The 27,393-nt window shown below is 43.2% G+C and overlaps 1 protein-coding gene across 4 annotated transcripts in view; it reads right to left on the reverse strand.

The window, feature by feature from the left end:
• Positions 1–27,393, reverse strand: part of ACAD10 (acyl-CoA dehydrogenase family member 10) — a 42,111-nt gene continuing 14,718 nt past the window's right edge. For all 4 annotated transcript variants that reach the window (XM_041728958.1, XM_041728957.1, XM_041728956.1 and 1 more), the window contains exons 5-13: positions 26,312–26,470; positions 25,447–25,606; positions 24,117–24,258; positions 20,328–20,396; positions 17,491–17,672; positions 12,029–12,179; positions 10,386–10,537; positions 8,955–9,128; positions 1–1,160 (exon numbers count right to left, since the gene is read on the reverse strand). In XM_041728958.1, the coding sequence (XP_041584892.1) occupies positions 1,021–1,160; positions 8,955–9,128; positions 10,386–10,537; positions 12,029–12,179; positions 17,491–17,672; positions 20,328–20,396; positions 24,117–24,258; positions 25,447–25,606; positions 26,312–26,470 (1,329 nt within the window). In that variant the 3' untranslated portion in view covers positions 1–1,020. The remainder of the gene's footprint in view (positions 1,161–8,954; positions 9,129–10,385; positions 10,538–12,028; positions 12,180–17,490; positions 17,673–20,327; positions 20,397–24,116; positions 24,259–25,446; positions 25,607–26,311; positions 26,471–27,393) is intronic.

Consider the following 27,393-nt stretch of genomic DNA (forward strand, 5'->3'; position numbering starts at 1 on the left):
GGGAGCCCGACGTGGGACTCGATCCCTGGACTCCGGGATCGTGCCCTGGGCCAAAGGCGGCGCTAAACTGCTGAGCCACCCAGGGATCCCCTCCTTTTACTCCTGTCATGTTTGAGCTTTGGTTATTTTGCAAAAGGTCTGTAACTAGAAAAAAAAATGGTAATGCCATTTTCTTAAAAAGTAGATGATGGCTGCATCACAGGCAAAATGTGTACTCCTGAAGACCTCAAATAAAACTTAAAAACTAACATAAGCCAAGACTCATCCTGACAAGGAACAGGAGGAATTTCCATTATTAGCTCAAGTGGTGTCACTGCATATCAATAGCAGCAATAGTGTACAGTGGACATTAGCCCTTGGGGTTTAACATGATGGGTTTTTTAGAGAGAGACTTTATTAACTGATGCATTGTATATCACACTGCTTCAAATTTACATATTTCAAATGTGCATAAAATAATAAGCCCACATGTCCAGAGGGCATGAAGTACAGACGTGGCGTTCCTCTGCCTGTGCGGAGTTATCCATCCAGGACAGTCACGCGGAAAGAGCAGTGAAGTGAAAATGGAGTAATCTAGAGCTAGCTCTTCCTGATGATGAGGGAAAGCAAAGATCATTATTATTAATTTTTAAGATTTTTATTTATTTATTTATCAGAGAAAGAAAGCACAAGCATGGGGAGCAGCAGGCTCCTCCCTGAGCAGGGAGCCTGATGCGGAACTCGATCCCAGGACTCTGGGATTGTCGCCTGAGCTGAAGGAAGATGTTTAACTGACTGAGCCATGCAGGCGTCCCAGAGATCATTCAAGTCAGCCCTCCTTTTACCTGTCTAGGAGGGTAACAGATGTATCCAGTGAGCTAAGGTTCTGCTGTGTTAATGACGTCTTACTGACTCGCAACATGCTGCTTTCCAGGGAGATATTCAATCAGCAGGGAAGAGACAGGAGGGCTGAGTTGACCACTGAGGTCCTACCACACTTGAGCTGGTCACAGGCCCTGCTGAGAACCCCAGGCACAGCAGTTATATCCTCACTGGTGGTTTTGTGGCAGGCATCTCTTTGAAAACCCGGAACCCTTCTTTGACTGCAAAATCCCATGCCAGGTTGGACATATATTCAGTCAGCTTTTCATTTTGTTTGGTGGCTGCCGAGCTTGCTTGCCCTAAGCAGAAGCAAAGAAAAACAGTGATTACTCCCAAACAACCCTTAATAATAATGCTATTAACAGCTACTACCGTTTGCTGAGCATTTGCCACGTACCCGACACAGTGCTGAGTGTTCTGCTTGTATTATTATAGCTCACTGAATTCCTGAAGCACAATGACGGTTTCATTCCCCACTTTACAGACAAGGATCTGCTCAAGCTTATAGCAGTGGCCTGGGAGCCAGGAGTCCAGCTCAGCTGGCTTGCTCCTTGCTCCTCGTCTCTAAAGAAATTAAATTAAGTCAGGAAGACCTCCAAACACTTCTGTTGTCACAGGTGGGTATAGAGAGCCCTGCACGACCCTCAACTGCCCCCACTACAAAACTGGTTAACAGTGTCACTGGGGACCAGATTAGCCCCTGGTCTCTGGACTCCGCTCTGCACAGATCAACGCCAGCACAAGCACCGCATAACTCACTCCAATTTACATGCTCACTGTTTTTTCCTTTATTTAAATACATGCATCAAGACATTTTTGAAAAGGATTTTTTTAATGTAAAAATTTTTAAAGGCTTATTTATTTCAGAGAGAGACAGTGTGCACATGCATGTGTGCAAGGGGAGCGGGCAGGGAGCAGAGGGAGAGGAAAGTTAGAGAGGGGGAAACAGACTCCCCACTGAGCAGGGTGTGCACATGCAGCTCCATCCCACGACCCTGAGATCATGACCTGAGCAGAAACCAACAGTCAGACGCTTAACTGACTAAACCATCCAGGTGCCCCTTAATGTAAATTTATTAAAAATTGAGGTATAGTGTGTATACACCTTCTTTATAAAAGTGTACAATTCTGGGCAGCCCGGGTGGCTCAGCGGTTTAGTACCACCTTCAGCCCAGGGCGTGATCCTGGAGACCCGGGATCGAGTCCCACGTCGGGCTCCCTGCATGGAGCCTGCTTCTCCCTCTACCTGTGCCTCTGCCTCTCTCTCTCTTTCTCTCTGTGCCTCTCATGAATAAATAAGTAAAATATTTTTTTTTAAGTGTACAATTCTGTGAGTTTAGTCAGGTAACCAGAACTATCATCAAGATTCAGAATATGCCCATCATCCCCAAATTTCCATGGTGTGTCCCTCTGTACTCAATCCTTTGCCCCAGCCCTTGGCAACACTAAACGATTTCTTTTTTGATCCTTTTCTGGATCTCTATTTCTACGGTTCGTCTTTCCTGCAACGTCACATAAATATATATGTCATAGAGTGGCGTTTTGTATTCTGTGTATCACATTTGAGATCCAAGCATGAAGTGTGTATATTGTCTCCATATAGTGAGCTTCTCTACAGCCAGCTCTCCTAGATTATTTTTAGCATTTCCATATTCTAAAGAGACTGTATTTTCTTCATTCTCTTTGAATCAATAAATGGATCTTTGCAGAGGCCTATTTTTCTTCTGCCCCTGCAGGGGTCAGTTTCCCAAAAGAGCCATTTTCATGCAGCTTTGAGTTAAATATATTATGCTATTCCTTACAAATTAGGAACCAAATCCATCTGCTATATAGCAGAGAATACAGGCCACTGGACAAGTCTTTACTCAGCACCTTCTCAGTGCTGGGTGTGGAGCCACCCCCCTGTGAGGGGGGGTGCAGTCAGGAATGTGACAGTCCCCTTCCTGGAGTCACATGTATAGTGAGAGCAGATGAGCACCAGTGGGTTGTGCTTCCCTTCATTACTCAAACTGCATGGGCACATGGATGGGACGAACCTTCTGAAACCCACTGCTCTTCATAATGGCTTTTTCTTTTCTTTTTTTTTAAGATTTTGTTTTTATTTATCCATGAGAGACAGAGAGAGGCAGAGACATAGGCAGAGGGAGAAGTAGGCTCTGTGCAGGGAGCCTGATGTGGAACTTGATCCTGGGACCAGGATCACACCCTGGGCTGAAGGGAGACGCTTAACCCCTGGGCCACCCAGGCGTCCCCAACTATCAATTTCTAACAGAGAGTACAAAGTACTCTCTTAATTTTCTTCTTCTTAATTGGATATCCCTCTAAGAGTGCTGCTGTCTCTGTCTCTCGAAAAGTCACTGATGAGAGCTTGGGTTGACTGAAAGCTATCACTTCTGTGTATTTTCCCAAATGTCATCCCAGAGCAGACTGCAGCCTCTTAAGTTGTGGTCACAAGCACTTCTTCCTTTCTAGAATTTCAGCAGCCACCTACCAGAAACCCAAACGTCACCACCCACTTTCCAAATATAAATCAGCCCTTGGCTCTGGTGGCAGTTCTCCTTCTCCCCACCCAGGGGTGAATCAAAGTGTCCTGCAAAAGACACCATAGTGCCTTCTCCACACCCCACTTTCTAGGGCAGTACTAAGTGCCCCAACTCTTAACAGAAAAATGATTTTAACAGCTGATTAGAGAAGACAAGCAGACAGATATCATATTCATGATCATAGAGTTGGGTTTTTGGTTTCCCCTTATATAACATCTCTATACTATTACTTCAAAATATGGATTTTGCTGGTTTTTTTAATAAAATTTTTATTTATTTATTTATTTATTTATTTATTTATTTATTTATTTGGGAAAGAGAGAGAGAGAAAAAGTTCAAGCAGGGAGGAGGGGCAGAGGGAGAGAGAGAAGCAGGCTCCCCAAGGAGCAGGGAGCCTAATGTGGAGCTTGATCCCAGGATCCTGCAATCATGACCTGAGCCAAAGGCAGATGCTTAACTGACTGAGCCACCCAGGTGCCCGTGATTTTGCTGTTTTTATGTGAGAAAACGTAACCACTTGGCTCAAGGTGTCTGGCTGGCTTCCTGGGTGGGAAGGGAAGGAGCACCGTTAGGATCAGAGGAATAAAGTTCCATAAGGACAGAACATCTGTATTCCTATGTGCTGGCAAACACGTGGAGTATTTCACCTTGGAGCCAAGAGAAGCATGAAGCTGCCCCAGTGGCACACAGGATCTTGGAAACTGTCAAGTGGTTTCTTGATAAGCCAGTTAGGACAATCCAATGGGGTTTATGGGTGTAGAGATTCTAGAATGGATAATTCAAAATCCACTCAGCCTATCCCTGGGCATGCAAGTAGAATCCAATGAGAACACATTTTCCAAGAGAAAATGCCTACAGGCAGTCAGGCCTGTTTGACACCTGATGGACCCCACAGTCCTTCTGCTCAATTAAGTATTTCTGGTTAGCTTTCATTGCAAAACCCTAACACAAATTGGGAAATGATGGTTAGAGCTAATGGTGTCTGGAGGAGGGGAAAATATGATTTCTAAGAATTCCTGCTTATTGAGACCTCTATTTCCAGATCAGGGAGGGTTAAACTTTGGATGCTGATTTTTCTCTGGACACTGTTTTGCTCATGACTTTGGATTGCTAGTACCAGCCGGCACAGTACCTGGCTTAGTAGAAGTTCAGATACTTGTGAATGAATTATCAATTCCCCTACTATAACTGCCTTTCTCATGAGAATGTGAGAACCTGGTTGAGGTTAACATGCTGCCACCAAGCTTGGGGTGTCGATGCCCTCAAAGCTAAGACATTCCTCCAGTACTAGCAAACCCACTGCTGGGTTTCTTTCTACTCATGTTTTAATTTTTCATTTTGGAAAATTTCAAAGATATACACAAATAGAGCAAAGAGTATAATGAACCTACAAGTCTATCACTCAGCTTCAACAATCATCAAAGCATGGCCAATCTTGTTTCATTCTCTGTGATCCCCACCCTCACTACCCTGGGTTTTTCTGAAGTAAATTATAAACATCAGATCATTCCATCTATAAATACTTCATTTACGTCTCAAAACAAAGACTTAAAAACACACAATACCATCATCACACTTAAAAAAAGTTAACTGTGCTTCCTTAATATCATGATGTGTCCAGACTGTCCAGTGAGAATTCAAATTTCACTGTCATAAAAATTTTTTTTAGAATTTATTTTTTCAAATAGGGATCTAAATAAGATCCAAACACTGTAAAGGCTGATGTTTCTTCTAAGTCCCTTTTTTTTTCTTAAGATTTTATTTATTTATTTTACAGAGAGAGGAAGAGAGAGAGTGCGCACACACATGTGCCAGAACGGAGGAGGGAGAAGCAGAGGGAGAGGGAGAGAGAGAATCTCTAGCAGACTTCCCACTGAGTGTGGAGTCCTGTGCAGTACTCCATCTCATAACCCTGAGATCATGACCTGAGCTGAAACCTAGAGCTGAATGCTGGATATTCAACTGACTGAACCACCCAGGTGGTACCCCTTAAGTCCCTTTTGTTTTTGTTGTTTTTTTAAAGATTTTATTTATTTATTCATGAGAGATACACAGAGAGAGGCAGAAGCATAGTCAGAGGGAGAAGCAGGTTCCCCACAGGGAGCCTGATGTGGGACTTGATCCCTTAACTGGGATAACGGCCTGAGCCAAAGGCAGATGCTCAATGGCTGAGCCACCCAGGCATCCCCTTAAGTCCCTTTTTTTTTAAAAAAAGATTTTATTTATTTATAAAGAGAGAGAGAGAGAGAGAGAGAGGCAGAGACACAGGCAGAGGGAGAAGCAGGCTCCATGCAGGGAGCCCGATGTGGGACTCGATCCCGGGTCTCCAGGATCACACCCTGGACTGAAGGTGGTGTTTAACCGCTGAGCAACCTGGGCTGCCCCCCTTAAGTCCCTTTTGATCTGCAGGTTCCTTTTACATTTTTTTTCTACCCCCCTCCCCCAGCAATAATTTGTTGAAGAAACTGTGAAGTGTCGCAGAATCTGGACTGTGAGTGGCTGTGCCTCAGGCGTGCTGTTTAAATGCTCCTCTGAACCCTCTGTTTCCTTTAGGCTGGTAGCACTACAGATTTTGTCAGATCCAGGTCTGACTTTTAGGGGAAGCAGCAGGAGGTATGTATTGTCTGGCTGTCTCTCTCTTGCTGATGTCAGCACCACTGAGGCTTATTTTCCAGATCCATTCATATATTAGGGGTGGAAAAGTGGTGATATGTGAATTCTGTCATTCTGTCCAGAATGCTTCCCAGAGAAAAACTTTCCCTCACCGGTTACTTGGTTAGCCTCACCTATAATTTGTATACTTTTTTTCCCTTTTATCAATTTTTATTTTTTTAAAAAAGATTTATTCATTTGAGATAGAGAGCAAGCCAGAGAGAGAAAGCATGGGCATGGGAAGGGTGAAGGGAGAGGGAGAAGCAGACTCCTTGCCCAGCAGGGAGCCCAATGCAGGGCTCAACCCCAGGACCCAGGAACCATGACCTGAGCGCCAAAGGCAGATGCTTTACCAGCTGAGCCACCCAGGCGCCCCTATTTATCAACCTTTAGAATACTGGCTTGCTTCCCTGGTGCCCTCCAAACCCACCAGTGAGGTTTTGACTCTGTTTCAGTGCTGCTCTTTACTCCTGGATGTAAACATACTTGATGGCTTCCCATCCATTTCAGCCTCATCCTTACTGGTGCTTAGTGTATCCTGCCATTAGCAAGTGGGCACCTATTCAGGTTGGCTCCTGAGTCCTTTAGATATGACTCCGCAGTGTTCCATAGCTCCCTTGCTTGCTGGTACAACAAAGTGTTCCGGGTTCATCTGTAGATGTCCTGTCCTAGACCTGAGCAGAGCCACTTCTCTAAGAAGTCTCAGTTCCTCTGGGTGGAAGTGGAATTTAGAGATTATGACATGGGGAAAACAGGGAGTACATAATGCTACTGGGTTAGCCATCATTTCTAGGACTTTCCCACAGGATCTATCTACTTTCTTTCTATCCGTCTTCCTTTCCACATAGGGAGCAAACTGTAATCTGCCTTTCTATCTTCTTGACTAATTTAGGATATAGATTATTTCATTTGCTCTCCCGTTAGATTTATAATTAAAACTAGTAAGATTATGCCATACCCTCATATATACATATGTAAACACTCTGTATATAGGTGATACATTTATTTACATATACACGTCCAACTCAACCACCAGTACTCAGTAGCAACACTTAACTTTTCTTCTCGGAAATAAGATACAATGTGGAACCAACACCCAGCTAGTTCAATAAAGCATTTTCCCATGTATATAAAACCACCATCTAAGAAGACACATAATCTTTTTTCTCCTTCAGCAGTCATCTTGCTGGGCAATTTGGCAACATCTACAAAAATTTAAAATGCACATACTTTTAATTTAGCAATTTTAATTCTGGGAATTTATTCTTCAGGTATATTCACAAGTATGTGAAAAAGGAAGTTCACCAACCACTCTTTGTGATTGCAAAGATGTGCGAACAATCCAAAAATATGTCAATAGGAGAACAGGTAAAATAAATTACGCTATATCCATAGAATGGAATATACCATAGAAATAAAAAAGAGGGGATCCCTGGGTGGCTCAGCGTTTTGGCGCCTGCCTTTGGCGCAGGACGCGATCCTAGAGTCCCGGGATCGAGTCCTGCATCGGGCTCCCTGCATGGAGCCTGCTTCTCCCTCTGCCTGTGTCTCTGCCTCTCTCTCTCTCTCTCTCTCTCTCTGTGACTATCGTAAATAAATAAAAAATTAAAAAAAAAAGAAAAAAAAGATTTATTTATTTACGATAGACAGAGAGAGAGAGAGAGAGAGAGAGAGAGAGAGAGGCAGAGACACAGGCAGAGGGAGAAGCAGGCTCCATGCACCGGGAGCCTGACGTGGGACTCGAACCCAGGTCTCCAGGATCGCGCTCTGGGCCAAAGGCAGGCGCTAAACCGATGCGCCACCCAGGGATCCCTAAATAAATAAATCTTAAAAAAAAAAAAAAGAAAAGAAAAAAAAAGAGAATGCTTTCTATCTATATATACTCATATGGAAAGGTCTCTGTGAAATATTATTAAGTAGGAAAAAAAGCAAAGAATATATCTTATGTTGTAAAGTATATTTATGATAATCATATACATATATATATACTATACACACATATCCTACATATATACACACAGAAATATTTAATAGGAATTCTTAAGCATAAAAAATTTAAAACTCAAGGTACTAAAAATGCATGTAGGCTGATCATATTTTTATAAAACTCAGAGGGGGTGCCTGGGTGGCTCAGATGGTTAAGTGTCTGCCTTCAGCTTGGGTCATGATCTCAGGGTCCTGGGATAGAGCCCCACTTCGGGCTTCCTGCTCAGCAGGGAGTCTGCTTCTCCCTCTCTCTCTGCCATTCCTCCTGCTTATGCTCTCTCTCAAATAAATTAAAAAATCTTAAAAAAAAAAAACTTAGAGGGAAAGAGAGAAGCTAGATATATAGAAAAAATTGGGGGGCCCATGAAACTTTTAAGGGTAATATTTATCTTTGAGAAGTGATACTGAGAAGAAAGGAAAATAATTTTGTATTCTTCATTATGATTATGATTGAATTCTTATTATGTAGGTTTTTACTTTAATGTTTTTTGTATGTTATATTTAAAAGTTTAGGGCGCATGGGTGGCTGAGTCAATTGAGCATCCGACTTGTGATTTAGGCTCAAGTCATGATCTCATGGATCATGAGATCGAGCCCCAAGTGGGAGGGGGGGTGTCTGTGCTCAGCAGGGAGTCTGCTTGAGATTCTCTCCCTCTGCCCCTCCCTCTACTTGGACATGCTCTGTCTCTCTCTCTCTCTAATAAATAAAAAATAAATCTTTAAAAAGTAATTTTTAAAATTTTAAATATTTTAAAGAATACATTATTGTGTGCTATTAATGACAGATGGTTGAATTAACTGACTCTTGTAGAATTTGGCCACACTGGTGCCCCCCGAAGCCTCTGTGGTCATGGATGGGTTTCTAGGGGGAGAAGCTGAGTGGTTGTGACTCAGATCCTCAGGCAGCATTACCTGTGAGCGAGTGCTTATAGATTCCTTGCACAACTGCGGCCATGCGGAAAAAGGAGAAAGCCATGTAGAAGTTCCAGTTCTCAGGGGGAGGGATCTCCGAGTGAAGACAGTACATCCTCAAATACTCCTCTGCAGTAGGGATTCCCAGCTGAGTGAAATCACAGTCACTCAAACCTGAGGAGACAGAGCCATTTCTGAGCAGTCAGTGATTTCTGCTCCCCTGTGGAGGCAGGCTTCTAAATTATGAAAATCACCTCCTCCCTTGGTAGTGAGTTCACAGCTAGTTTACAGAGTCAGCTCCTTGTTTCAGCAACTCTCTGCCCTCACAAGGCTGGGATCCCAGCATGAAGCTAGTCACAAATTGGCCCTGAAACATTCTGGACTAAATTGGCAGTAAAGGAAGGAATAAAAGGCCTCCACTTCCATCTGGATCACAGTTCAGGGTGGAAGCATATTATTTTCCATCAACCATTTGATAAAAAGCAGTATTAAAAGAAAAATCCTGATCCTGGAGCACCTGGGTGGCATCCGACTCTTGATCTCAGCTCAGGTCTTGATCTCAGGGTTGTGAGCTCAAGACCCACATTGGGATCCACATAGGGTGTGGACCCTACTTTAAAAAACAAAAAAGGTCCTGCCATATTATGAAAAAAATAATTACGACAGATAAAATTCTTTACTGATTTGTTTCATTTGTAACCTTTTCATGGCTAGAAGCATGTAATACATTTTGTTCTTAGGGCTTTGTCCTGGAGTATACCTGTCCAGGAGTATGCTATACCTTATAGCATAGGTAAAGTTATTCCTACAAAGATGTCCACAGCCTTTTTTGTGAGGTTGGGGGGAGGTAATATAAAAGGAATCAGAAACAAATTAAATATCCTAATAGGAATCAAATGTCTTGATTAAGTTAATTCTATTCCATAAAATCCTATTCCATCGTTAAAAATGATGCTGTAGAAGAAATACTTAATGGCATGAAAACATGTCCAAAATATATAATTAAGTGAGAAAAAGCTGGCCATAAAACTATAGAATAGCTTTCATTTAATCCAACGTATGTACACACACAAAAAGATGAAAATATTGGCAGTGGTCATCTCTGGGACTAGCGATGACTTTAACTTTTCCCTTCTGTTATCTGTTGGCTCCAACATCTTTAAATAAACTTGTATTTTTCATTTAGAAAATTAAATAGAAATTAGTTTTGCAAAAACAGAAGAGGGTTCTATGCACACATCCTTCTCAGTTAAAATACCCCCTCCACCCATTTCCCCTCACTGACAGGAATGCATCCCACATGCATTTTCCACCAAAACCACCAGACCCTCAATTTCTCGCATCCATGCTGGCACAGCTACTCTGGTGCTGCAGATGCTCAGAGAATGGAGCTGCCTCCTTCCCTGTTCCTTCCCCCTAAGCAGGTCCTACCTCGCAGCAGGGAACTGGGAGAACTGGATGGCAGGTAATGAGCCAGGCAGCTGCAGGCCACATCCACAAGGGGGTCACCTATGGTGGAGAACTCCCAGTGGAGGACAGCAAGCACCTCGGCCTTTTCTGGATGGAACACTAGGTTGTCCAGCCTGAATAAATCACAGAAGGAATGGAGAGACAGCTTTGCGGAAACTGAGCATTGGGGTGTATTCTGTGCCAGGTGTCTTCCATTTGCCCCTCCAAATGCACTCCCCACCCTCTTTGCCCCTCAGTCCCCTTGTCTACGAGCTCCTTGCCCTCTGGCTCAGGTGGACTCAGCCAGTGAGGACACCAGCAGGAGACAGGAAGGAGCAGACACATAAGGGACGCTGGGGTCCTTTCCCACAGCCCACAGCTTTGGTCAGGCAGCCCTCTCCACATAGCAATCCTCTGGGTTCTGGTAGCTCCTTCTCCACTGTGATGGCTTTCAAATATGGCTGCAAATTCTTTGACACTTAAAAGTCTACTTCTTTGACTTCTAACAAATATAATGCAAGTAGAAGTGATGCTAAAGGACTCCAGAGCCTAGCTCACAAAGGGTGATGAGCTCCCAAACAGCCCTCTCTTGGAACACACACCTTTGCGGCCCTAAGCCCCCAGGTAAGATGTCCGGCCACCCAGAAGCTGCTCCACTGGAGAGACCATGTGAGAACCACAGAGACAGAGACATAGAGAGACCCAGGGAGCCCAGCTCTTCTGTCTTCATGCCAGGCATGTGAGTGACCCTTCAGGAGATTCCAGACCCCAAATGAAACCAGCTATCCTGTCCTCAGACTGCCTATTTGTGAGCAAAACAACTGTCATTGTTTCTAGCCATGCAGTTTTGGAGATTTTTATGCAGTCATCATAACCAGAGCACACATGTGAACGCCATGTTCAGCTTGCTTGCTTGCTTGCTTTCTTTCCTTTCTTTTCTTTCTTTCTCTTTCTTTCTTTTCTCTTTTCTTTTCTTTCTTTCTTTTCTTTTCTTTCCTTTTTTTTAAGATTTTACTGGGGGATCCCTGGGTGGGTTTGGCCCCTGCCTTTGGCCCAGGGCGTGATCCTGGGGTCCCAGGATCAAGTCCCACATTGGGTTCCCTGCATGGAGCCTGCTTCTGCCTCTGCCTGTTTCTCTGCCTCTCTCTCTCATACGTGAATAAATAAGTAAAATCTTTTTTTTTAAAGATTGAGAGAGAGAGAGACAGAGAGACAGAGAGCACAAGCAGGAGGAGGCACAGATGGAGAGGGAGAAGCAGACTCCCTGATGAGCAGGGAGCCCTATGTGGGTCTTGATCCCAGGACCCTAAGATCATGACCGGAACTGAAGGTAGACGCTTAACCCACTGAGCCACCCAGGCACCCCTACATGTGTACTCTCAAACCTGGGGCAGTAATAACTCCCACTGTTGCACAGGAGAACAGAAAGCTATCTGGCCCCAAACGTCAACAGGCCAAGGTGAAGAAACCCTGCCTTAAAAGGCCACGCACAAGCAGATCCTCCATAAAGGGAATAATTCTCAACTGTAAATCAGGCTCAGACCAGCTGCTTAATTTTCCCTTTGAGTGCCCTGCCCATCATTTTTCACATCTAGATATTCGCCCCTCCTCACAATGGTGCCTACCTGAAGTCCCCATGCACCACTGTCATTTTCTGTTGCCTTGGAAGATGGCATGGCAGCCATTGGATGAGCCTCTCCATCGCCGGGATGGTGCGGGTTTCTGAGGCTCGATACTGTTTAATCCAGGTTTGCACCTGATGTGAAATATAGTCCCCTGAGGAAAGAGAATTAGAACATGGTATGCCACTCTAACATCCTCCAAAAGTTCCAAAAAGTAACCAAAAACAGTAAAAGCCCTAGTAATGCTCTGTGGTATCATCTTCTGATGACTTATGAGTTTCTCACACAATGCTCCTGCTGCCGTGGCTGGATCATTGTGATCTGGGTATTGTTCCCAGCCACGTGGCCTGCAACCCTGATCCCTGGCCCTCTCAGACATCTGACCAGCTTCCTAACTGCCCTTAAGAAATCCCTTTTTGGCTAAATAACAGTAGTTGGCTAAGAGCATGGACTCTGGGGCAGACTGCCTGGGTGTGATTCCCAGCTCCGCCATGCTCTCTTTGTGATCTCAGACAAGTGAGTTAACCTCACTGTACCTTGGTTTTTCTTCATCAATGAGATGCTCCTCAGAGAGTTGTTGGGAAGATAAAATATGTAAATCTCCTGGAAATGTTCCTGGAGTGTAGTAAATACTCATGCATATTTGCTATTATTTGGTTGTTTGCTATGACACCCAAGACATACTACCATTGAGGAACTTATAAGTTATATCTGGGATCAGACACTGGAAGTAGTTCTGGAGTCAGCTCAACTCATAGTCAAGGCTTTCACTGATTTAAGCCTCTCTGAGCCTCCCTTGCTTCTTCTGTATGAACATATTGACACCTAAATTCCACAGGACTAAATCCATACATAACATGCCAAATACTGAGCTGCACAGAAGGCTGCTCAATGAATGGTGGCCATTATTATTGTCCTGATTATTGTCAACTGGCAATTATTGTCACTGTTAATATAATTAACAAACGTGTCAGGTCCATGGCTCTAGTGAGGCCCTCATGCCTTATCTGAGAGAAGAATGGTCCCGAGAGGCTGAAGGGCTTGAAGACAAGAAGAAAGAGATCAAGCTCTTTCTGCAGAGTCCATTGCACAGCTGGAGCATCCAGATACCTGCCCATTGGAAGATCTACTTGAGCCATGAGAAGCAGAGATTAAAGTTCACAGGAATTTAATCCAAAACAAATCAAACCTTTAGAAGTAATTTCTAGGGCAGCCTGGGGGGCTCGGCGGTTTAGCGCCTGCCTTTGGCCCAGGGCGTGATCCTGGAGACCTGGGATCGAGTCCCATGTCAGGCTCCCTGCATGGAGCCTGCTTCTCCCTCCCTGTGTCTCTCCCTCTCTCTCTCTCTCTCTCTCTGTGTGTGTCTCTCATGAATAAATAAATAAAATGTTGTGTTTTTTTTAAAAAAAGAAGTAACTTCTAGTTTTCAGAACTACAGGAAATAGAAGACGGAAGTAAATGAAACCATAAGGGAATAATCAAGACGAATATATAAGACGACTGACTTAGTCTGTTAAAAAACTCATTGAAAAAAAACAACAGGTGTGTGGGGGAATGTTCTAGATTCCTTGATCAGATCCCGATTTAAGGGGGAAAAAATCTCATGTATAAAAGGGGAGGGGCACCTGGGTGGCTCAGTCGGTTAAGCATCTGACTCTTGGTTTTGTCTCAGGTCATGATCTCAGGATTCTGAGATCAAACCTCACATCTGGCTCCACACTCAGCATGGAGCCTCCTGGAGATTCTCTCCCTCTGCCCCTCCCCCCTAATCTTTCTCACTCTTTTCTCTCTAAAATAAATAAGTATTTAAGAAAAAAGATATAAGGGGATAATTGATGAAATTTATCTGAATATGGGCTGGGTCTTATTTTATTTTATTTTATTTTATTTTATTTTATTTTTGGGGAGATAGATTTATTTATTTATTTTTAAAGATTTAATTTATTTATTCATGAGAGGCACAGAGAGAGAGAGAGGCACAGACAGAGGCAGAGGGAGGAGCAGGCTCCATGCAGGGAGCCTGACGTGGAACTCGATCCTGGGTCCCCAGGACCACACCCTGGGCCGAAGGCAGCGCTAAACTGCTGAGCCACCCAGGCTGCCCTGGACTGGGTTTTAGAGATTCAGGGAAAATTGTAAATTTTTGTGGATGTGATAATGGTATTGGGGAATGTCCTTATTTTTAGGAAATTCGCACTGTAGTACTTAAGAGTCAAGTGTTAGGGCCTCTACAACTTGTTATATATGTGTGTGTGTATATATATATATATATATATATATATATATATATATATAGAGAGAGAGAGAGAGAGAGAGAGAGAGAGAGAAGCGTGAGAGAGACAGAGACAGAGATAAACAGAGTGAGAGGGAAAGAGAAAAGTGAATATGGCAAAAGTTAACCATTGTTAAAATTAGTAGTGGGCATATATAGTAATTCATTGCATTATTTCACATTTCTGTAAGTTTGAAAATTATCCTAAGAAGTCAAATACGAAAACTACAATTGCTGAGCTGGGGCGCCTGGGTGGCTCAGTTGGTTTTAAGCATTGGACTTTCAGTTTTGACTCAGGTTGTGATCTGAGTCATGGGATCGAGCCAAGCCTCAAGATCTACACTCAGTGGGGAGTCTGCTTGAGGATTCTCTCCCACTCTTTCTGCCCATCCCCTGTCTCACAACACTCTATCAAAATAAATAAATCTTTTTAAAAAAACAAAAAAACAAAAAACCCCACAGGAGCTGAATCTTTGTGAAAGAGCCTTTCAGGAAAATCTCTTACATGGATTTGGGACCTCCCACCACCCCAAACACACCAACCAGCGCTGTACACATTCCCTTCTCATGGGAAACAGTTGCAGCTGCCCCTGTTTCTGTCTCTGTTGGCCACTGGTCTCTATCAGGCCTGCCAAGGCATGGAAATATCCTTCCTCAAGGAGACTGCCCCTCTGGGATAAGAGAAGAAGATTATGTGCTCCCTGCAGGTCAGAAAGGTAGAAAGTTTCTTTGTGGTAATTGGACTGTAACTAAAGGATCTTTGTCAAAAGTCTCTCTTAGTTAGAAATAATGTTTGTGTGCAATCTCTCTTTTTTTAAACAAATTTCAATATGTATTCTTGAAATAGATAATATATTCACATGGCTTGTAATACAGTAGTCTTTCTCCCACCCCTCTGCACAGCCACTCAGCTCTTTTTCCCCAAAGGCAACTCATGTGACCAGTTTCTTAGGTACCTTTTTGGAGATACTCACTTGTGCAAGCAAATATTTAAATATATTTAAATATGTAAATATATTTAAATATGCTACCCTTCGAGCAAATGGTAGTATCTGTTTATAGTTAATGCCCTGCCCAGCAGCTGGATTTCTGACATAACCAGAGAAATTGCAGGTTTCTTGAAAAGGAAGGTATGATGCTGGATCAGTGATCAGTGAATCTGAAGCATGATGAAACTGCTTTATGCTATCAGGCTCAAAATACAGCCAGTAGCTGGGGCTGGTCCCCCTTGGGTCACATGGGGACAAATGCAATCACATCAGATTTCTGCTTTGCCTCTTTGTGCTAAGAGGTCAGTGGAAAGAGCATCAAGACAATCCACTTAAAAAATAAAAAGCAAAGGATCCACTCAGACAACACATGGGAGAGACTTCCATAAGCTGTTCTCTTTCCAGGGCAGGAAGTCACACTGCCCATCACTTGCTTTGCCTGAGCCTTTATCTTCATTCCTAGCACTGGGATAGGTACCACCTCATTTGATTTTCCTGTCAATTGTGTGACGGAGGCAGTGCAGGACATGTTTGTTTTCTTTTTGTTTTTTTTTTTTTTGTTTTTTTGTTTTTTTAAACCAAACCTCTACCATTGAGAAAACTCTGACAAAGTGAGGTGACTTGCCCAAGGTCCTTGACAAATTAGCATCCAGCTTCTGCTCCAATGCTCTTGTCATCTTGAAATAATTGATCAATACGGACAACATGTGCTGTCTTTGCCTTTTGGCCCTTTTACTGGTGACTAGGACTGCCAGATAAAATACAGGACACCCAGTTAAATATAAATTTCAGATAAAAACAAATGAATTTTTATTTCCAAATGAAGTGGAGGGAAACCCACACTGAGTTGGTATTTCTAGTCAACAGGCTAGAATGGCAGTGTGGGGGGTGGTATGGATCTAGCTGTACCTGGAAGGGACAGGGAAAACCCTCTCAATTTAAGCTGGGAAGTCAGCAAGCTTTCTCTGTTGTAGCAAAGTGTTTCAAACTGATTAGCTGTGGGGACTCAGCTCACATGTGCCTATGGAGATATGGAACTTTAGGTGACTTGGCAGAAATGGCAGGAATTGATGTACATAGGACATACTACAACCTCTGATGTGGTCCTACAGAAAACACGTTTTGGTTAAAAGCAGACAAAGAAAATACAGCTTAGCTCTCTCAGCTTCTTGTTGACTATAGCCAAGAATACATCTTGGTCAACTGTCAAATACAAACTTTTCAGGGCAGAAAAAGTGAAATTCTTTGGCTCTATGCTAAAGTTTGTGCATGGAGACAATGGTAATGATGGTTTTAAAATTGTGTATCTGTCAAATTTATAGAATTCTACACTCTAGTACACCTGACTTCAAAAGAAAGAAAGAAACAAACAAACTGATAATGAAAAGAGGATGAAGAACAAATGGAACTCTCAGACATTAAGAAACAAGCAGAAACAAGTTCTATAAACAAAACACCTTGGCATAATGGCATTTTAGAAGTCAATACCTGTTGAAAAGAATACTTAGGAGAAAGAGTAAAAAACAGAAGTATCTGAAAGTACCAAAAAAATAAAGACTGAAATGGTCCAGCAAGATCAAAATCGCAGGGAAGAGAGATTCCGTAGCCCATGAAGGGATGTATCCAAGGATATATCTAGGTAAGTGATACCTCCATTAAAATGAAACTGAGGGATGTCTGGGTGGCTTAGCAGTTGAGTGTCTGCCTTTCATTCCGGGAGTGATCCCAGAGTCCAGGATCGAGTCCCGCATGGGGCTCCCTGCATGGAGCCTGCTTCTCCCTCTACCTGTGTCTCTGCCTTCTCTCTGTGTCTCTCATGAATAAATAAATAAAATCTTTAAATAAATGAATGAATGGGACACCTGGGTGGCTCAGTGGTTGAGTGTCTGCCTTCAGCCCGGGGTGTAATCCCAGAGTCCCAGGATCGAGTCCTGCATCCAGCCCCCTGCGTGGAGCCTGCTTCTCCCTCTGCCTATGTCTCTGCTTCTCTCTCTGTCGCTCATGAATAAATAAAATATTTTTTAAAATAAAAATTTTTAAAAATGAATGAATGAATGAAACTCAATCTCCAAGAAGGGTCCTAAGAAGCTCACCTCACACTTACCAAACAGTAGGTGCATTAACCCTGACATCATGCCAGTCCTGAAAACAGGGACACCAATGAAGGACCCATCCAGACAAAAGACAAATGGCCTCGTGCTCACCATGTTTCCCGTAGTCTTGTAGGCCTACAGCCTTGAGGTCCACACTGTGAATTTTGCACAAGACTCTGTTCATGGCAGTGTATATGGCCTGCCTCTGGCTGAGCTCCAAACCTGGCAGAGAGGGGTCTCTGTAGATGAGGCCTGGGCAGTATTCCATCAGATAGAAGGGAATGCCGATGACCCTGGGAGGGACACGGACAGGGCATTTCACTAGCCTAGCTCATAATATGGCAGTTGTTAGTCATGGCATTGCTCTTCTTCTTTTTTTTCTTTTTAAGATTATTGATTTTAGAGAGAGAGCACACAAGAGAGAAGGGGGAAGAGCAGAGGAAGAGGGAGAAAGAATCTTCAAGCTACACTGAGTATAGAGCCCAACGTGGGGCTCAATTCCAGGACCCTGAGATCATGACCTGAGCCGAAAAGAGCCGGCAGCTCAGAGCCACCAGGCACGTCTGCATTGCTCTTTTTGATGTCATACGTGTTTGCTCCAAATGCTGGGGAAGGAGTTCAGACCTAGATTACTAGACATTTCCTTTCCTTTAGACATAAGTACAGAGGGTTAGAAGTACCGCATCCCCAAACCAAATCACACACACAGCCCTGTCTGTACTTTTTTGCCAGCATGCCTATCTTCTGTTTGGTCCACTCAATGAAGCTATAGGAATGCAGTTTAAGTGTGATACTGTAGGCGCACCTAGATGGCTCAGTTGGTTAAGTGTCTGCCTTCAGGGCAGCCCTGGTGGTGCAGCGGTTTAGCGCCGCCTGCAGCCCAGGGTGTGATCCTGGAAACCAGGGCTCGAGTCCCACGTCAGGCTTCCTGCATGGAGCCTGCTTCTCCCTCTGCCTGTGTCTCTGCCTCTCTCTAGCTCTCTCTGACTGAATAAATAAATAAATAAATCTTAAAAAAAAAAAAAGTGTCTGCCCTCAGCTCAGGTCCTGATCTCAGAATTCTGGGATCAAGCCCAGAGTTGGGCTGTGCACTCAGCTGGGAGTGTTTCTCCATCTCCCTCTGCCCCTCCCACTTCTCGTGCCCACTTTCTCTATCTCAAATAAATACATTTAAATAAAAACTATGATAAGTTTTTACTAGGAGAACAGCATGTTGACAGGGAGGCTTTGAATCCATACAGAACCAGGTTTAAATCCCACCTCTGCCATTTCCTAGTAGTGTGATGGTGAGAGGTTTATTAAATCCCCCTGGGCTTTGTTGCTTTAATCTGTAAAACTTCAAAGGGCTGTTTTAAGAATTAGGGAAGCAGGGGCACCCTGGGTGGCTCAGCGGTTTAGCGCCACCTTCAGCCCAGGGCCTGACCCTGGGGACCCAGAATCGAGTCCCACGTTGGGCTCCTTGCATGGAGCCTGCTTCTCCCTCTGCTTGTGTCTCTGCTTCTCTCTCTCTCTCTCTCTGTCTCTCATGAATAAATAAATAAAATCTTAAAAAAAAAAAAAAAAAAGGAATTAGGGAAGCAAATAAGGCAGCCTGGGTGGCTCAGCGGTTTAGCGCCACCTTCAGCCCAGGGTGTGATCATGGAGACCTGGGATGGAGTTGCACATCAGGCTCCCTGCATGGAGCCTGCTTCTCCCTCTGCCTGTGTCTGTTCCTTTCTCTCTGTCTGTGTCTCTAATGAATAAATAAATAAAATCTGGAAAAAAAAGAATTAGGGGAGCAAATATACATGGAATGCCTGGTTCCAATGAGGCTTCAATAAATATCTCTTCTTATTGATGTTCTTTCTGTCATTATCGGATAGTATGTGTGATACATATACCACCCTATAGTATTAAGGTGACATACCAAAATGTCATTAATCAATTTTTTAGTCATTACTAGAAATCAGTTTTCTATTCTAAAATGTTGTTTTGAAAATTCTATCATTAAAATTGTTTATTCTGACTTGACCACGGGCTAGCTATTAAATTTATTATTAAATTATTGTTAATTGGGACGCCTGGGTGGCTCAGTGGTTGAGTGCCTGCCTTTGGCTCAGGGCGTGATCCCAGGATCCAGGTTCGAGTCTCGCATCGGGCTCTCTGCAGGGATCCTGCTTCTCCCTCTGCCTCTGTCTCTCTCGCTTGCTCACTCTGTGTCTCTCATGAATAATAAATCTTAAAAAAAAAAATTCCAAAGAACAGGGATGCCTGGGTGGCAGCGGTTGAGCGTTTGCCTTTGGCTCAGGGCGTGATCCCAGAGTCCCAGGGTTGAGTCTCACATCGGGCTCCCTGCATGGAGCCTGCTTCTTCTCCCTCTGCCTGTGTCTCTGCCTCTCTCTCTCTGTGTCTGTCATGATTAAATAAATAAAATCTTTTAAAATAAATAAATTATTGTTAATTATCTTAAGTATAACACTGTTGTGATTATGAAAGAAAATGTCTTGGGGTGCCTGTGTAGCTCAGTCAATTAGGTGTCTGCCTTCGGCTTAGGTCATGACCCCGAGGTCCTGAGATCAAGCCCCACATAGGACTCTCTGCTCCTCAGGAAGCCTATTTCTCCCTCCCCCTCTGCCTGCTGTTCCCCCTGCTTGTGTGCTTTCTGCCAAATAAATAAATAAAATCTTAAAAAAAAAAAGAAAATGTCTTTATTTTTAGGAGATATATGCTGTATGCAGCTTACTTCAAAAGATTCAGCCACAAGCAATTGATATATAGAGAGAATACAGTTATTTATAAAATGTATAAAGTTATAAATTATTAGATAGTATAATTATTACTATTACATAAAATTATGTAATACACATATATATAAACATATATATACATATAGAAAGCAAATACAGCAAAATGTCATGAATAAATAAAAGTCTTTTTAAAATAAAAAAATAAATAAATCTGAAGATTACCATGAATCTTTACAGAGGTCAAGAACTTTGGGGACAGGCACTCCAGCATTTGCAAGGGCTTTCATTGTCCTGCCAGAACAAAGAGAAATAAGCAATAGTGCTGGCTGAATTGAGATTTTCTTGAAAGTATTTTTCTGAATTAAAATCAGTACATGCAGAAATTAAAACAATTATTCAAGTGACCCCAAAATAGGCAAGAAGAACAAAGAAACAGATGGCACAAATCAAAAACAAATAGAAAAATTATAGAACAAAGTTAAATATTAATAGTTACATGACATTAATTAGACCAAACATTTTAATTGAGACAGAGATTGTCATACTGCATAGAAAAGTAAGACCTAACTATATACTGTCTATAGGAGAGATTCTTTTTTTTTTTCTTTTTTAAGATTTATTTATTTTTTTTTTTTTTTGAGAGAGAGAGCACATATGAGGGAGAGCAGGGAGGGGGACAGAGGGGAAAAGAGAGAGAGAGAAAGAATCCCAAGCAGAACAGGAAGGCTGTTCCTGGGGCTCCATCTCACAACCCTGAGATCATGACCTGAGCTGAAATCAAAAGCTGGATGCTTAACTGAGCCACCTAAGGTGCCCCTTGAGGAAAATTTTAAATGTTTTATTATTTATTTTTAAAAGATTTTATTTATTCATGAGAGACACAAAAAGAGAGGCAGAGACATAGGCAGAGGGATAAGCAGGCTCCCTCTGGGGAGCCTGATGTGGGATTCAATCCCAGAACCCTGGGATCACGACGTGAGCCAAAGGCAGATGCTCAACTACTGAGCCACACAGGTGCCCCGAAATTTTTAAATGGAAAAATAATTCCTTGGTCTTATCAACAGTTATTGGTTCCTGCTTTTGCCTGCCTGGTGTCCTTTCCCCGCTTCATGTTCTGATAATAATACTTGGGCTTTCCTTTTGGAAACGGTCCTCTGCAGCTGCTGTCAGTCCACATGGTTTGGGTGGGAGGAGCCCAATCGCTGGTTCCAAGGATAGGCACAAGACCCAGATTTGGCTAATCTGAATAATGCATCCTCCTGACCCCAAATGATGATTCACATTGGCCCAATGAGTCAATCTCTGGAGGTATGCCAGAACATTTGCTGAGGTTATGGAGGAAGAAAGAGTGGAGCCATGGAAGGAGAGAGAAAATGAACAGGTCCTGGTGACATTATTTGGCCCCTGGATCTAGTCATGCCTGAAAGACTTAAGTAATGAAGCCAATAAATTTTACTTCTCCTTTTTAAAAACAAACAAACAAACAAAAACATTTAAGGGGCACCTGGGTGGCTCAGTTGGTTAAGCATTTATCTGATTTTGGCTTAGGTCATGATCTCAGGGTCCTGGGATAGGATAGAGCCCTGTGTTGGCCTCCCTGCTCATCAGGGAGTCTGCTTCTCCCTCTCCTTCTGCCCCTCCCCGCTGCTCCTGCACACATGCATGCACTCTCAAGTGAATAAATACAATCTTTTAATTAAAATATTTTTCAAGGGCTTATAAAAGGCAGTGTGAAGGGGTGCCTAGGTGGCTAGCTCACTCGGTGGAGTGTGCAACTCTTGATCTCAAGGCTGCAAGTCCGAGCCCCAGGTTGGGTGCAGAGTGCTAAAAAATATATAAAACATAGTTAGGATAGTATTATATGTGGTTTGTATCTGTTTTTATTACACTAAAATTTTATTATGACATTCTTGCATTATTTAAGTGTACTTTGTGTTGGTTGCAGTAACAGCATAGTCATGAAGGCTGTGGAATCCTACTGCCCCTGGGTGTGAGGCCAAACTCCATCACTCACAGGCTAGTTTTGTGTCCCCGGGGACACTGCTTTATGATCTTTAAGCCTTGCTTCCCTCACCTGTAAAGTGGGGATCATAAGAGTAACATATCACAGGTTGTTGTAAGAATGCTTTGGGTTAACAGTACATCCAAAGCATTTATTATAGTACTTGGCATATACTAAACACTCAGTAAATGTCAGCTGTTACACAAGTAGATATGCCAAGGTTTAATCGTTTCCCAATTATTGTACCATTAGGGTGTTTCCAATTTTTTAAATTATAAACAACATTGTGGTGTCCCTATTAATGCATAAAGCTGTTTTCCCTATTGAGAAATATTTTTTTTTGAGAAATATTTTTTTTGAGAAATATTTTTAAAGAGAGATTCCCTGGGTGTTATTCTGTATGTTGGCAAATTAAACACCAATAAAAAAATAAATTTATTATTACAAAAAAAAAAAGAGAGAGAGAGAGAGATTCCTCTTGGGATGCCTGGGTGGCTCATCAGTTGAGTGTCTGCCTTCAGCTCAGGTCGTGATCCCAGAGTCCTGGGATTGAGCCCTGCATTGGGCTCCCTAAATTAAAATCTTTAAAAATAAATAAATAAAGAGAGATTCCTCTAACTGGAATTTTTTTTTAAAGATTTTATTTAGTTATTCATGAGAGACACAAAGAGAGAGGCAGAGACTTAAGCAGAGGGAGAAGCAGGCTCCCCACAGGGAGCCCGATGCAAGACTCGATCCCAGGACTCTGGGATCACGACCTGAGCTGAAGGCAGACGCCCAACTGCTGAGCCACCCAGATGCCCCCTCAACTGGAATTATTAGATCTAAAAGTGTGACTACTCTAAGGTTTTTAATAGATTGTGTCATGCTGCTTTCTAAAATTCTCCAAATTGTTCAAATTTACGTTTGACATTTTATAAGCAAATACCATGTTATATTTCATCTCTAAATGCACATTTTATTCCTTTACTAAAATGGAAATTCTCTGCATTCCTGGATTTCTAGAATGTCAGTGTAGCAATCCAGAATTCTTTGGTACCTCTGGGAATAATCAGAGGTGTTTGCAAGCAGGGTGCATAAGAACAGAGTGAGGGCTTCACACTTTTGGGGTTTCTCTCCTATAAATACACACCTGCTACTGCGTGGGCAAATATACAAATGCTCAGAAATAGCTAAAGGTTTTCTCCTCTAATGACACCCTAAGGCTTCATAATTATCAGTCACCAGTGTGTGCAACACTTGAAAAAGTCAGATTCTGAGAACTAAAAAGTCCAGAGGAGGGCCAGGAAACAATGCAGACAAGAAGGGGCCAAGAGATGAAATCACATTTTCCTTACTACTCTGTGACACTCCTTCTGTAGAGCAGGCTGGGCTGGAAGGAAGTAGGGAGCAGAGGAAGAGAAAGGCTTCCAGCGCAGTAAGCCCCATGCTGGAAACCATCCAGAATTTTCATCTCATTCTTAGAGTTTGGAGCTAGTTTTTTTCCAACCTACTAAGCTTAAATTTTCCTATTTGCAAAGGAAACTATTTTATATGGGAGGAGTTGTAATATATTTATTATTTTACACATTTTCTTATGGAAAACTTCAAAATACACAAGTAGAAAGATTTATATAACAGACTCCCACATACCCACCGCCCAGTTTCAACAACTATCACATCGTGGCCATGCTTGTTTTGGCCTCAGCCCCACTGATACACTGAATATAAGACCAAAGGTCTTAAGGTCTTTAAGACTCAAGGGTTAGACTAGTAAGTATTTCAGTAATGCCTTTCTTTCACCCAGAGGTGAAAAAAGTCTAGTTTTCTACAGGGTTAGGTATAGAAAAGAGAAAACAAACTTCTGAATAAATTTGGTTACACGTTCTTATTTGAAATAATTTTGGAAATTCATACTCACAGTGTTAAGTGTGTCAGAGCACTCTGACAGAGTGCTCGCTTGTCATTTCAGGGCTGAGCTGCAGAGACAGGCTGAGGGTGGTGAGAATACCCCAGCTCTGAGAAGTTACCTGAACTCCCTCTCCAGTGCATGGGTGGATGGAACAAGTGTTCCCGAGGGCTTCCTCCTCAGAACCAGCTGGTGGTTGGCGAGCCTGACATAGTAGGTTGGGTTTGACTGCCTCTGCTCAAACTGGAGGAGTTCCAATGGGCCTGTGAGTTTGAAAACCAAGAAAACTAAAGCAGTTCTGAAGACCAGAGCTGGGCATTCCTGCTCTAACAAGCACCACATTTGGGACACAGAATGTTCCAATTTGGGATGCACCTCGTTCTTGGGCACTGGAAGCTCAGGTGTACCTCCCAGCTCAGGTCCACTACCATGTGGCAAAGGCTACTCCATTTATCCCATAGTCATTCTCACTTCGTACAGTGTCCAATTTTGTCCCTCTTGCCAAATCCTGTTCTGTGAAGAAAAGCTTTTTGGTTGTGGTGTGTATCAACCACAAGTATAGTCATGGCAACCCATCATGCTAAATGGAATGCTTTAAGCCTGAGGATAAAAAAGTGCCCCTGTGTGTCCCTCAGCCCATACTCAGCCAAACCATGCCTGACGCTGGCCTGAAAGCTGAAAGGAGCTTCTAGAGGCCTACAGCCTGAGCCAAAGTGCTTTCACCAGATACTCTCTCTCATCCCAGGGGGCCAAACTCTATGGCTCCCTCCCAGGAACATCCTAATTAACCCTCAGCTTCATAAAAAAACTGAACCTTGGACACAAGATTCGTTTCACGTCAGAGGAGCAGGCAATGGGAGTTTGTCTGAGTTAGCTGGCCTGCTCCGAAAGGGCCCCTCAGCTGCGCAGAAGGCCCTAAGAACAATCCAGTCCCCAGAACAGAATGTGAAGCTCTAAACAAGAAGTCTTTTTCAAGAACTGAATGGGTGAGGCTAAACCTTATCACCAGGTAGAGATGTCTTCAAAAGTCCTGGAGGCAGCTTTTTATAATCTAAGGGTGAAATTCAAAGAATGAAAGAGGGACCTTTGGAGAGATGGAGACAGCTTGTGCCATTTAAACTCATGCAGCTTCTTAAGTCACTTTCACAAAACAGGCCATTACCTCAAAGCAATTAGACTCACCCCAGTGCCCCGGGGCACATGCCACCGGCTCCAGGTCCCAGAGGACCCCTGCTACACCACACTGTCAGGTGGAAGAAGGGGTGCATGGCCTTTTGGGGTTACTGCCTTTTCCCAAGCAAGACTGAATGCTGCACACAGATCCACGGAGCCCAGGGGATCTTTTCCTCCCCACACGACCTCTGTCTCCAGCATATTCCACCGGGTTTTGAAAGTGAGGACCAGACTGAAATAACCCTTAGAGAGTCAGCAGAATACAAACACATAAATACCTGTGCTTTGGGTCCCCAGCAAGTCTTTGAGGTACTTCTCCAAGGAATCTCTTGGAATTTCCACTGTTTTTCTCACAGGGCAAGTGTTTGGAATAACCATTCTCAATGTAAAGCCCAAAAGGGCTTCTAGTTCCTTTATGGCAGTCTCTGGGTCATTGACCTGGTTTCAAGGAGAATATTGAACATGTGATCACCAGTCAACCCTGACCTGGCTTCCGGTCTGTTTTCTAAGAGTAGTTCTTTAGTGGGAGATGGCCAAGGAGTCAGGTCTCTGAGCATGAGCTTCAGTGGCCAGGATATTCAGCTAATGAAGAAGCTGGAGAATGAGCTTCCTCTTCCCATTTAACTCCTAACCACATTAAGCCTTCTCACTGGGAAGAGTACCAGTTCAGAGTCCATGCTGCTCCTCCACGCCAGGAGGGCAGACTACTGCGCTGTGGCTGCCACCCTGTCCCAAAGGCCCATCAGCTTCATGATGAAAACCCAAACATAGGGAGCAGATGGGAGACCTCCTCTCATGTGGCTTCTTGAGCTTCGCAGCCATGACCTGGGTGGTCGTGCAGCTGGGAGTTGCTGGCTCCCCACGTCACTAGGACAGCCAACTGCCATCCCAAATGTCTTCAGCCTGCCATCCACCTCCTTGTGTAATTCTTTCTCAAACTCTCTTCTTAGTACGTGCTTGTCCTACTGCCCTTTGAAAATATGAGGGGCTCATCACATATAGACTTTCTAATTAATAAAAAATAAAACTACAGCAGCATGGGGGAAAACCACTAAACAACCAGGATTGTCAACAGGACTGCACAGAAATGCTTAGGAAAGTGCCAGGTGCACAGCCCGGGGGTTCAAAAAATAGTGGTATTACCTGTATGGTGTGAATGCCAAGGCTGGCGGCTGCTTTTAGATTCGGTCCAAGATCATCAAGAAAAATGGACTCAGAAGGCTGCACGCCAAGCCGTTCCAAGCACAGCCTATAGATCCTGGGGTCTGGCTTACAAACACCTTCTAGGCAGGATTCTACCACCTGAGCAAGGGATAGAATGACAGATGAGTGTCTCTAAAACATGGTGCTCCCACATGCATATTACCAGGTTTTTAGAAAAGAACAATAGGATAGTGGAGATTTGTTATAACAAGTTAGCTTAAGAGTGTTATGATATAAAATAATGTTATTTTTAAAGTCAGATATGGAAGGCACCTGGGTGGCTCAGTTGGTTGAGCATCTGCCTTCAGCTCAGGTCATGATCATGGGGTCCTGGGGCCGAGCCCTGCATTGAGTGCGTGCTCTCTCTCTCTCTCTCAAATAAATAAATAAAAACTCTTTTTAAAAAAAAAAATAGGTTGGATATGAAAATACTAGATTACTACTAGGGGGCAAGCTCAGAAAACCAGGGTTCTGGTTCAGACGCAGTGACTTTGTGCAAACAGCAAGGCCCTAATGGGCCTCCGTGTCATCATCAGTAATGTGGGAATACTAATTGTTATCTTACCTATCGTAGCAGTTGTTGAGAACTTTAAATAAAATTTGAATGAGTTCCAAAATGACAAAGCATTTTGCTCATGTTAGACTGTGGCTACACAGAAGAGCTGTAGGTTTCAGCTTTAGGAAAAGTACTTCACCATTTTTTCAAAAAGAAGACACTGTTTACTACTACAAAAGATACATGACCTTAATGTCTATATTTCAGAAGTTAAACACAAAACAGCCATCCGCAACTTAGGTAAATCCCACAGAAGGACAGATGGACACCAAAGATACTTTTTGTCGCAAAGATACTGTTCCTTTTACTCAAAGAGTTCCTTGTGTCTTGACAGCCTTGCTTCAACCAGGTATGTGATCTGGAACTAGCAGGGGGTAATGGGGGTGGGGGTGGCTGCCAAGGGTTCATGAGAACCCAGCAAAAGCTGTCCCCCTGCCAAGCTACCTCTGATCCATCAACCCTTTGC

This window comes from Vulpes lagopus, chromosome 14 (assembly GCF_018345385.1).
Source record: "Vulpes lagopus strain Blue_001 chromosome 14, ASM1834538v1, whole genome shotgun sequence".
NCBI lineage: Eukaryota > Metazoa > Chordata > Mammalia > Carnivora > Canidae > Vulpes > Vulpes lagopus.